Source organism: Galeopterus variegatus, unplaced genomic scaffold (genome assembly GCF_000696425.1).
Source record: "Galeopterus variegatus unplaced genomic scaffold, G_variegatus-3.0.2 Scaffold1245, whole genome shotgun sequence".
NCBI lineage: Eukaryota > Metazoa > Chordata > Mammalia > Dermoptera > Cynocephalidae > Galeopterus > Galeopterus variegatus.
Window position 1 is genome coordinate 331897 of NW_007727356.1, and position 12724 is coordinate 344620.

Below are 12724 nucleotides of genomic sequence, written 5' to 3' on the forward strand. Positions count from 1 at the left end.
AGAAAATCAGAATCAAGGAAAGGAGGCAGAAGTAATATGACATCACAGTTCCTGTGACTGGGCATCATATTTTCTGATTTCTTTTCTTTTCTTTTTTGGTGGTTGGCTGGTATGGGGACCCAAACCCATGACCTTGGTATTATAAGGCTGCACTGTAACCAATATTTTCTGGTTTCAATATCAGAGAGGCAAAGATAGTCCCATTTGGAGGGGAGGGGAAAGATTTTATAAGGTTATTTCTTACAACAACCCTCATTGAAAGTTGAAGGATATTTTTCCTAGCACTAAAATCAGCTTCTCACATGAGGCTTGATACTGGGGACGTTAAATGTTATATAGTGGACATCTTTGGCATTTATGGCAAATGAAGAAAGAGATTTTATAAGGCTGTTTCTTAAGACAAACTTTGGTGAAAATAGAGGGATATTAAAACACCCTTAAGGAAGGCAAGTCTGCTAGTGAGCAAGTTCCTATGGTCTATATACATAACTTTCTTATCACATAATTTGATTCAAGGATGAAGCTTTGAACATCTCTGAGTGATCGATGGCCTGTCACTTGGGCTGCTTCTGACTTGTTTCCCTTCTCTTCACTGAGTGTGTAGTAGAAGCTGTGTAGCAGTGGCTGTGAAGTGGGGGACCCTGGCAAGGTCTACAGTGTGGGTATTCTCCACTGCTGGGGGCGGGGCCAAAAGCTTTAGAAAGCAGATATGTTAAGTGGCTGAATTGGTGTATTCTGTGCACAAAGAAACCTGAACAGTCTCCCCAGATGCACAACTGCCTCCGTGCATTTGGAGGAGCTGTATGCAGTCCCTATAGTCAGCACTGACAGTTGCCTATGGAAGCAGCCGTGGGTGACTCCAGTACCTGAACAGAACAGTGATCAGCCTGAGGTCCCAGAGCTCTGAGCAGAAGTGGTTCTGATGTGGTGCTGATCCAACACAGTACCATTTGGACATGAAAATCCTCAAAAATGCTCCAGCTGAGCAGGTTGGTTGCATTCTCTCTTCGTCTGGTTGCATGTGACATATGCAGACTTGCACATCATCATCACCATTGTCACACTGCTCAAGAATCTGAGAGGTAAAAACATGACCTAATGACAAGGTAAGCCTGGATCAGGAGTGTGCTGAGGGAAAGGAGCTCCTGTTCTGCCAAACAAGACCCTGGGATGGGCGATGAGCTCTTGTAGGCTGGTCTCACCCAGCAATAAAAGCAGATGGTCATGTGGGATAGCAGCAAACAGAGCTCCCCTGCCCTGGTCTTGCTGGTGAGCAGTGAAGTAACCCTCAGAAGAAGAAGCGTCTTGACAGGCAGGCAGCAGAGCTGCTGCTGGGCTTTTCTCTCCTGAGACTGGCTTGTTGACTGAGGCTCCTTACTAAAGAGAACTTGCTTTCCCTGTGGGTTGACTGTAGCTCCAGAGACAGACATTTTTTCTTCTGAGCAAGTAAAACCTCAGCAATGAAGTATCCTTGTCCTGTCACTTTTAACCTTAATGAGAATAGAACAAGCCTCTGGAACAAGGTACAGTGGAGTCAGGGGAAGTGGCCTTAAGTGAAAACACAGCTGTGGGGTTTACAGACAGCGCTGCAGGGAGGCGTCATCCAATGGGAGCGGCCAGCCTCGCTATAGACTTTCCAACACTAATGAATCCGTAACTCCATGCTGAACAGAATTTAGTTTGATGGGTCTCTGTGCCAGCAGATGGATGTATTTTTCTTGAAAGACCAGGGTGCCAGAAGTCTCCATGATTACGTTACTGGAGCAAGGTTCTTTTTTGTGGTTTGTGAAGTTGAGCGTCAGGACTGCAGGATTCTCTTGCTCTTTCTCACTCTTATTTTTTCCAGGTCAGAACCAGAGCTCAGGGTGGGGAGGAAAATCCTGCTGAATGAGCAAGTTCTTTCTTAAAAAGCTCTCTCTAAGTCCAAAAAGACTTCAGTGGACTTAGGAGAAAGAAATTTAATACATTGCCGTAGAATCGTTGTTAACCAAGTCAAAGCAAAGTCCACAGCATCTTTGTCTTATAAAAGAAAGCAAAGAGGAGATGGAAAAAAAGAAATGATGCTTAGGAAATCCAAAGCAAACACTGACGACTAGAGAAGAAAAACTGAAGATCACTTCTGAGAATGCAGAGATTTCCTTCTAATAAGATTTTTGCAATTACAAAACCAAGGCTGCAGGTAGAAGTGACTTTCCTGTTCTTTTTAGGTATACCATTTATGCTTGACTTATGAAGAGGATTTGCTACTTACAGCTTAAGGAACAGTTGGACACCCTGCATGACCCAGTGCACTGAGAGGGGAAGAGTCAACCATGGCGAGGCTGGAGGCCTCCCAGGCTGGTCCTTGACCTGCGTTTGAACCTTAGTCCTAATAGCTAGCAGATTGAAGCAAGCTCGCAGGCCTCCCAGAGAACCGTGTTGCTTTGAACTGCAGCAGTCCTGGCCAAAGAACTAACACTACTTCCACCAGCATCCTCTCTCGTTACACCCTTGTGAGGGGAGCTCTGATCTAGCCTCCCAGGTCCCCCTGCTCAGTCACAGAGCAGCCTGCAGAGCAAGCTCTGCCCTGATGGGGCTGCAGGTGCCTTCCAGGGAGTGGGCAGGGAGAGACCAGTTGCCCATAAGAGGTCATCTCGGAGCTTTTATGAACAAGACAGGGAGTTCCTAAACTTTTAACTCATTTTTTGCCCTTCCAAGGTCAGGCCAGGAGTTTTCAAAAGCACTGGAAGCTCTGAGCTGGTTTCTTCCTTAACTAATGGAGATTAGTACCTAGTGACCTGTGCCTAATGTTCTCCAAGTATGTGGCTGTCCACGAAAGCCGGCTATGCCCCTGAGCAAACTGAAGACTGACTTACTGTCTAGCCCAGGGGAACACGTGGCACACATGCATAACCACCCTTTCCTGTCCCATTCCATCACTCTTTTCTGATTATTCTTATGAATGTAATCTAGCCTCTGGGCTGGGATCCAAAGTAAGGTCATGTGTCTTTTAATAGTTACATTAAATGACTCCCCTTCCTGGGACAGTCATTCTTCCCCTAAATTGTCCCTGAAGTATCATCCCCAGCAGCGATATCTGAGAACCCTGAGGAAGCCTTACCTAGTCCCCAGTCAGGCATTCTTGTTGTTCACCTGTTGCCACCTGCTGGGAGGATGGCCCTGCTGCCTCCCTTGCTGCCCACCCAAAGAGCCCAGAGGGGCTGAAGGGGGGCCTCTTGCAGGTCCCATAACCCCAACAAGGCCTGCCCATGCTTCCACAGAGTCTGGGAAAAGACTCTTGTCTCCCAAGGGTCCTAGCTCCTCCAACTCACCCCAGCTCCTAGAGGTTGCCAATATAATTCCCTGGGGCCAGTTTCCCTGGGGTGCACCCCTGGAGCAGGACATCTGGGTCAGAAGGGGTCCCAGCAGAAGTCTCACATTCTGACTGCCCAGAGCCTGTGCCCCTGTGGGATCTCAGCCTGAGCCCATGAAGGCAGAAAGCTCTAACATCTTCTACCCAAGGGAGACTAGACTGTCCTTTGTTGGGATGAATGCCTTGCCTCTTACTGGACCCACTGAAAGGCCTCCTTCCTCTGCTGGTGGAGGCTGACAGAGCAGCCTTGTGAGTGCTTCTTGGGCCCTTCACTTCCTTTCCTCTTCACCCAATACCAGGAATGTTGTGCAGTTGGAAACAGTCCACCCAGGGAAACTCATTCCCAGGGTAAGGGTTGGGTAATGGCAGGTTCTTTTGCTTGATGTAGCAGCTGCCTCTGGAAAAGGAAAGATGTGAAGTCTCAGAGTGGCTGCCACTCTTGTAGGCTGACTTTCCAAGCTGAGCTGCTGTGTGGATGGGGTCCTGCAAGCCTAGGTCAGAGCCAATGCCCTGGCACAGATGGCAGCCTGTAGGCCTGCCTCTTCCCTTGCTGCACCTGGTATGTGGAAAGTATTCAGTAACAGGGCCAGCCCATGGCTCACTTGGGAGAGTGCGGTGCTGATAACACCAAGGCCACAGGTTTGGATTCCTGTGTAGGGATGGCCGGTTAGCTCGCTTGGGAGAGCATGGTGCTGACAACACCAAGTCAAGGGTTAAAATCCCCTTAATGGTCATCTTTAAAAAAAAAAAAAAAGGAATTATTCAGTAACCATTGTTGAGGGAAGGACTGCATGCCTCTTCAAGGGCACTGACAAGATAGGAATGCCTGAACACTGAGAATATTTGAGCCACTGTGTATCGTTGGTGGCACAGTTACTGAAAGGGGGACAGATGTGAGGCAGAATTTCTTTACTGAAGGGAGAGAAGGAATAAAGAAATGCAGGGATGAAATTGGACACCTCCTGTGGACAATGGTTAAGACCCTTAGCACACAAGATAGCTGGTGAGGCTACCCACCTGGAGTCCTCAGACTCTGGGGAAAGAGGCCCTGCTTCCAGCGTCCCAGAGGAGGGAGTATCAAAAGATAAGAGCCACTTTGACAGGGAATAGACAGGAGGACAGGCTGGAAGGGCTGTCCTGGGAACAGGTACAGCATGAGGAAGGACATGGAGGTCTGAAACTGTGGCCTGGTCCAATCATATGCCGTGAGCTGTAGGTGTAGCGGGGTGCACGGAGATCTGCAGCGGAAGAGGGGCACCTTCCCTTTCCTTTAAGACTCCTGTTGTCTACCCTGAGGGCCTCCCTGATTGGCATATCCTCTAAGGCACATTCCCACCTCATCCATCCCTCTCTTACAGTCCATATTTTTTCATGCAAGCAGCCAAACTCCTGAGAGCCTGAGCAATGTTTAATTCATTTTTATATCTCCAACAGCAAGAAGCCACTTAAGGAGGGAAGAAGTGTCATCAGGTTTATGTTTTAGAAAGGTAACTCAGTTGTGTTGTAGAGAGTGGATTAAGAGAGCAGGGCCAAGGGAGTGGGTAGACATATGTCAATGTCCTCAGGAGAAATGACAAACAAGTACAAAAGAACAGTAGAGTAGAAGGTGGCAGAGACCAGGCATGCGTCCATTGAGGCTCTGGCTCCACTCTTTTGCAAGCTTTTGATTCTGCTTCCTCTGTGAGCTGGCTTTTTTCTTAGGCTGCTAGCAAGCTGGTTGTGCAGCTCCGGTTCTCATGCCCAGAAGCACTCAGCAAACATCCTCTCATATCTCATGCCTCGGTTGGTTCACGTGTTCATTCCTCAGTCAGTTCCTAGGGCCAGGAAATGACATGCACTGATTGGGCTAGGTTTCTGAGTTCCAGCCCTGAAGCTGGAGATGGGGTCTGCTTCCCCTTAGAGTCTCAGGACTGGGGAGAAGTGGGTGGGGGTCTGAATAGCTTAATGAAACTAGCGTATCATTAGGAAGGAAGAAATATCTGCTAGATATGCATCCAGTTCTGCTACAGGGACCATTGGATTCATTCATTCATGTAGTGAACCTTGCACATGGTAGTCACCTACACCCCTGTGAGGACATACTTTGTGGATTGGTTTATCTGGGAAACAGCATATCATCATCCTGGGTGAATTTCAGACCTCTCACAGAGTATCCCCCACCCCCATCTCCTCCTTCGGTTCTCCATTCCTTGACTTCTCCTTGGATCTTGTGATTGACCATCTATCTCCAAGGTCACACACACAGCCTGCTCTCTGATCACAGCCTCCAGTCCCTCCATTTCCCTTACTCAGTGACTCCCACAACTCTTCCCTTTGAACGCCTGGACACCTAGGAGGCCAGTATAGCCCAGTGGTTAGCAGCATGCACCACACTTCAGTTCTGCCACTTACTTGCTAATTTGAGCCAAATACTTAAACTCCTATGTAATGTTGGGATAGGAACCAACCTTGCAGGGCTGTTGTGAGGATTAAATAAGAGCACACATGAAAGATGCTTAGGACAGAAGATGTGCTCAATAAATGTTAGCTCCATACAAGACATCTGTATGAGTCATCATTCTCCAGAGAGACAGGATCAATAGGATATGTTATAAATACATGAGAGGGGATTTATTAGGGGAATTGGCTCAAGTGATTATGAAGAAAAGTCCCACGATAGGCCATCTGCAAACTGGATGCCAGTAGTGTGGCTCAGTCCAAGTCCTTGGTATGATGGACCAGGGAAGATGATGGTGTCCTTGGTATAAGTCCTGGAACCCAAAAGCTGAAGAGTCTCGAGCTCTGATGTCCACAGACAGGAGAGAGGACTGTATCCCAGCTCCAGCAGATAGAGAGATTCGCCTTTTTTTCTCTGTCTTTTGTCCTCTCCAGGCCCCCAGCAGATTGGATGGTTCCCACCCACATTGAGGGCAGGTCTTTTCCACCCAGTCCACACAGGCTGTCATCTATTCTCTGCTGGAAACACGCTCATGAACACACCTAAAAAGATAGCTTTACCAGGTTTCTTGGCATTCCTTAATCCAATCAAGGTGACACCTAGAATTCACCTTTACAACATCTATCACCCAGACCCTTCTGTTTTCTTCTAGTTGACCCCTTTCGTTTTTATTTCCTTACCAGTTCCCTTTTGGTTCCCTGGTCCATCTGTGGCTGTATCATATCTCCACTCTCTTGACACATTATTATTCTCTTAAACCTTCCTGGCAAATACTCAGCTTTGGACCAACCTGACTTTCTTCAGGCCAATGTCTAGGTTGCTAGAAAAAAATCAACAACTGGGCAGATAGTTGCTACAGTGACTTCAGATCCTGTGGCCTCAGGTAGACCCTTAATGCTCCCTAGCAATCCTTATGTTCTTCCCTGGTCAACTGTTTTTTCTATTTCCCAAAGAAGCCATTTCAAACCTTCATTGCTTTCCTCAAACTTCCACTCCGTCCCTCACCAAACTCTTCGTTCCTTGCAGATAATTTTGCTTCCTAATTCTCAGGAAAGAACAAATGCCCCCCTGCCCAGTCTGCAGATCTGTCTGCATCCCCGCCCATCCTTTCCCCTTCTGCAGTGAAGAAGGGGTCTTCCACTTGCGTATCGGATTCCAACACTGGTCATCTCGGAGGCATCGACTCTCCAGTTATCTCTGTCTCTCTTATGTCTTCCACTCCTCCCTCCATAGTGCCTCCTTCCTTTCAGCATTTAAACAAGTCTCTGTCATTTTCAAATACATTCCCCTTCAATCACACATCCTATTTTCCTATCCCTTTCCATTCCGTTCATCTCGCCTCTTCTCCACCATTATCTAATTTGCTAAGAGTTGTATATGTTCATGATCCCCATTTCCTCTCCTTCTACTCATTTTTCCACCCATCACACCATGATCTCTGCTCCTACCACTTCCCCCAAGAGTCTTTTCTGCTAAGTCCAATGGATTCCTTGTTTTGGGTCCTTGTTTCTCTGTTAAACCTCTTGGAAAGATTTAATGCTGCTGACTGCTCCCTCCTCAGCTTCTATAATGTCATAACACAAACCTCCGTGGCCACTCCTTCTCAATCCCCTTTCACAGCTCTTAAATATGAGTGTTTCTCAGGATTTTGTCCAAGACCCTCTTCCCCCCACCCTTTCTTTTTTTGTGGCTGACTTGTACGGGGATCTGAACCTGTGACCTTGATGTTACAAGGCTGCGCTCTAACCAGCTGAGCTAACCGACTAGCCCTAAGAACCTCTTTTATTCTACACACTCTCTCTGGACAATCTCATCCACTCCAGTAGCTTTAGTTGCCATCTTACGTACTATCTGAAGGCTCCCAACTTTGTACCTCCAGCTTACCATCTTGCTTATAAACTTCAGAACTGCATATACAGCAGTCTACTGGTTATCTCCACTAGATGCCTCTGAGGCACCTTAAAATCAGCAATCTCAAACTGAACTCAAACTGTTCTCCCATACCTGCTCTTCCTCCTTGTCAGGCTGGGTAGCAACACCATCTACCCTGCTGCCCAAGACAGAAAATCTTAAATATCATCTTTGACTCCTCCCTCTCTTGCTGACTTTACATCCAGACTATCACCATGCCCTGCAATGCTGAAAAGGTGGATGAATGTGAAATTCTAGTTCTAATTGTGGTTTGGACAAATTACTTAACCTTTCTCAGCCTCAAGTTCTTCATCTATAAAAAGAAAATAGTAATACCTAATTCAAGTGGTTGTTGTCAAGATAAGGGAAGGCTTTACTTGGAAGGCGATGAATAAATGTAAGTTCTTCATTCAATAAAGATGAGTGCTTTTCTGTCCCAAATCCTCTCTCTGCCACTCCCAGTCATTGCCTTATTGTTGACTTGGTGTGTACATAGTCTCCTGACTTTGAGAATCCCCAGGAATTAAATTTTCCATAGTCCCTTCATGATTGAAGACTACATGTTCTGTCTCATCACCCCTTTTTCACTTGGTCATGGGACAGCTGGAGTTGAATGGGGGCTGGGATGCAGGGTCTGGATGTCACCTTCATCGTCATCTGGTTAGATGTGTGTGTGTTTCCAAGTCTTGTCTCTTATCTGTTTCCCAATGCTTCCATCCCACACTGTGCCACTGTAGGTCGGATCCTCATCTTCTCACTGGGCCACTGCAACAGCCTTCTATAAGGCCTTCCTTTCTCCAGGATCTCTCTCACTTCAGCCCATTCTCTACATGACCGTCAGAGCAGGTCTGTCTTCTACGCTGAAACCTGCCTTGGCTTCTCCTTTTTGACAAAATGAAGTCCACACACTCTTGCATGCAGCCTGCCTTGCCAGCTTATTGCCTTGCGTCCCTGGACCAGCCCAGTGGCTCAGTCCTCTGTAACCCAGTACCCCTTTCATAAGGGAGCAGGAAGGATACTTGAACACTACTTGAGAAGCTGAATGCTACACTTCTTGGGTCTAGTGGTTAGTGGGGCTGGCATAAGGCACTCAATAAAGACCAAATGTACTGAAAACAGGGACCAAAAGAGACAGGAAACGCAGAAGGACTCAGAATTCTGTAAGGAAGTTAAGAATCACCAGTCATAAAATAGGGGGGTGTGGGGGAACATTAGTCTTTTACCCAGTATCAAAGTAATATATGCTTATCATGAAGAATTTGGAAAACATGAAATAAAGCAATCACCTGCAGCCTTCCACCTACTGGTAACCACTGCTGTCATTTTGATATCTTTCCTTTCAGTCTTTCTTCCATGCAATTTTTGTTCTTTTTTACATAGTTTTCATGGTAAAATGTATACATTTCATAGTTAATGTATCATCATATTATCTTTTAATTCCATTTTTCCACGAACTTTTTGAAGTACCCTTGTATAATCAAATATGCATCCTACTTTATCTCATCTATCACAGATCTTTTCCCAGGATAGGAAAAATTCTTCATAAACAATTTAAAAGCTGCATGCTATTCCACATGTGACTATAGTATAGTTTTTTTAACCTTCTGCTATTGCTGGTCTTCTAGAGTCTTTCCAATAAATAACACTGAGGTGAACAGTTTTGCAAGTAAAGCTTTTCCTCCTACATTTATAAGTTTTCTAAGCCATAAATCCATGACTTGAATCACTGAGGATATAAAAATTTCTAAGCAATGCAGACTTTTGAAATGGAAAAAATGAATATAGGACTGACCTAAGCTGCAAAGAGAGAGATGAGGAGAAAAGGGTTGTAATTAACAGATTTTTAAAAAATAATTATTTTTTATTTTACTGAAAGAGGACTGGAAAGATCCAGGCAGTGCTCTGTAGGGAAAACATGCCTTTGACTTGAAGCTCCTGGCTTCATGATGGTAAAGAAGGGCTTGTTTCTGTTTTTGTATTTTCATCTGGGTCAGTTAGAGGACAAACCATTCCTATGAGCTCGTTTCCCTCTGAGGAAGAGAAAATTCGTCCAGCATCTAATGATGCAGATCATTAGCTATGTTAACAGCCTTACAGTTATAAAAAAAAAACAAAAATTATAATAATGTACCCTCCTAATGTGCAGTTAATTTTAGTTAAAATTTCCCTGGTGATATTAAAACCCTGTGAATTTATAAATATAGTAATTGGTTCCACACTTGGAAATGTTAAAGCTGCCCTAACCAACTGGCTCTAGCAGGACACACAGAATATCCCTGAGCACTGGAGGAATTCTGCACTCACCTGAGTGCTCCCCTCCAGAATCCAGAAAGAACCAGGACTTTACCAGAGTCCCTGCTCCTGATCTTCCGTAACCAAAAGAAGCTAATGAGTGTCTCAAAGTTAACATGTCCAAAATCAAACCTTTGACTCCCTGCTCATCCCCAAATTCAGTCTTCCCGCTCAGCAATGTTGTTCAAATCAAAAACTTGAACTGTCCTTGATTTCTTCCTTTCTGTCCTTGCCACTCCCAACATCAAATGCATCAGCATATCCCGTTGCTTCTAAAAATTTACTTCTGAAATGTGTCTCAAATTGTCTATTTCTCTCTATCTTGCCCACCCACCATCTAGTCCCAGCCCCTGTTGTAGAGAACACTAACATTTATAAAGCAAATATATTTCACAGGGCCTATTTTCCAAAGCCCTGTAGTCTCAGGTTTAGCCTAACCTTTTGGAATTACATATAGAAATGTTAACCTTGCAAAAAACAGGAAACTTTCCCCAGGCTAAAGTCTCTGATATTGATATAGAATTGTGGCACAGCAAAGTTGCTAGCTCTCAAGGACAGATACCCTTGAGAGCAGGTTAACCTACTGATTGATATGTAAAGATACTAGGAAAATTGCTGTAGGGAAAAACAGTGTTTGCTAAGATCAAGCTTTTGTTGGTGGATCAACTTAACTTTTTGCAAATTGTATTATGGAATGTCACTTTGCTTGTTCCATTGATGTTACCAGCCTATATTGTTAAACTATACTTAGCTATAACCCCACCTGTGTTCTTCTCCTGTAACTTGCTGGTCTGGAGAATAAATGCAGGGCGAGAACCCCAGTTCATGGTTAATTTCCAAAAGGAGGAATGCCTCTCTCTTGAGGGTTCCAGGAAATTAACCCCTTCAGGGTCTCTCACTGCTCAGAAGATATTGGCTTTGAGTAATCCTTTTGTGGCTCCATCACTCAGGGGAAGAGAGGTGATAATTTCATGTGAGGCAAAGCAACACCTGTCACTGCTCACCTCAGCTCCCCAATGGCTGCCTCCTGCAGGCTTCTCCTCTGCACTCTCCTACAGTCTGTCTTTATCTACACAGAAGCCAAGGGTATCTTGCCAGAACAGAACTCTGATCATGTCACTCATCCCTCCCTTAAAACAGGTTAGAGGCTTTCCTTTGCTATTAAGGTAAAGGCCAAAAATTGTAACGTGGCCAAGAAGGTCTTGCATCTCCTGCCTGGCCTTCCTCCCCAATGCCACCACCGCACAATCTAGGTAGCCCCCACCTCCTATTTCAGGAGAGCCATCCTTCATCCCGATTCCATTTAGTTCAGTTATTTACTTCCACAAAAACATCGGGGTTTTTTTTTTCCTGCTACAGAAACCTACTTTAATTTGAAGTTTTACATATGTATACATATTCATTGGTGTGATTGTTTGGTTGCTGTCTGTCTCCTCTTTTAGAGTAAGATCCGTGAAGGAGGCCCCTCCTTGCTGTTGTCACTGATCTGTCTCCCTCAGCTAGCTCAGTGCCTGGCACAAAGTAGGAGCTTATAAATATTGGTTGCATGATGAATGAACAAGTAGAGTCCTGGTAACAACTCTCATTGATGACAGGGTCCCCGTAAGGTGTGGGCTCTTCCCAGAGTGGGCAGACTCACAACATATCAGCTAGAGGGAATGTGATTTTGCTTGATTTTTGTTTTCATTTTAGCTGTTGGAATGGTTAAGAGTTGCCAAAAACTTACTTGTTTTTCTCTTTTCTCTTTATTTAGCTAAAGCTTGCTTTCACTCTGGACCATGAGACTGGATTGCCTCAAGAATGTCATATCTATGAGTACCGTGACAGCAACAAGTAAGCCACCCAGTGGGAAATAGTGTCACCTTACCATTGTATGCAGCAGAAGTACCTATAGCCTGCTGGCACTGGGTTTCCTTACAAAGGGGTTGTCAGCAAGGGAGTTACATTTTTTGCTACTGTACTAGAAAATAGCTGGCACAAAAATACTTCTGTAAAATCTTTTTTGCCTCTAAATATAGGACTTGAAGTACTTGTATAGAAGAAATTGTGGTGTGTTAGAAATACTCACATATTCAAATGCAAACCATCCTGTCTGTCCGGGCTGCAGCTGTCCGCTAGAGCCACCCTGCTCTTGGTCTCCAATCCTGTGCACGCTAATTTGATTCACTGTGTGACTTTGGATTTTGTTGTAGTTCCGTAATCGCTGTCTGACTATACTTATGTTTATGGGTTTTGTTGTTATGATTTACCTTGTGAATTTTATAACTGGGAGATTTCTGGGTACTTAGATTTAACTTGGTGGCCTTGCTGGAGGGTGGCACCTGGCATAATTTTATAGCACCTCCTTTCTTCATCACAGACCACCTCCTTGACTGTGTGTTTTAGTTTACATGACAGTGGAAGGGGTGGGGACTGAGGCACAGGGAATGTGTGCTGATGATGACGATAATGACAGCAGCTACCATTGAGCACCTGCTACATGTAAAGCACAATACTGGGATAACACTTGTTATCCCGTTTAATCCTCAAAACAATCTATAGAGTGTTCTTTTATTATTTTTGTATTTGCAGAAGCTGAGTCTTAGGGAATTAAAGCAACTTGCTCAAGCTTACTTGGCACAGCTGTGAGAGACAGAGTCAACAATATCATGTTTACTCTGGAAAGAGAATAGATGGAAGACAATTGTCCCAAGTTGTTACTTATGGAAACCCCAGTCAAGGATAAGAGGAGT

At 45.0% G+C, this 12724-nt stretch overlaps 1 protein-coding gene across 2 annotated transcripts in view; it reads left to right on the top strand.

The window, feature by feature from the left end:
• The window catches only part of DIS3L2 (DIS3 like 3'-5' exoribonuclease 2), a 370978-nt gene that overhangs the window by 306096 nt on the left and 52158 nt on the right, over positions 1–12724 (top strand). For both annotated transcript variants that reach the window (XM_008575848.1, XM_008575846.1), the window contains exon 13: positions 11746–11825. In XM_008575848.1, coding sequence (XP_008574070.1) covers positions 11746–11825 — 80 coding nt within the window. The remainder of the gene's footprint in view (positions 1–11745; positions 11826–12724) is intronic.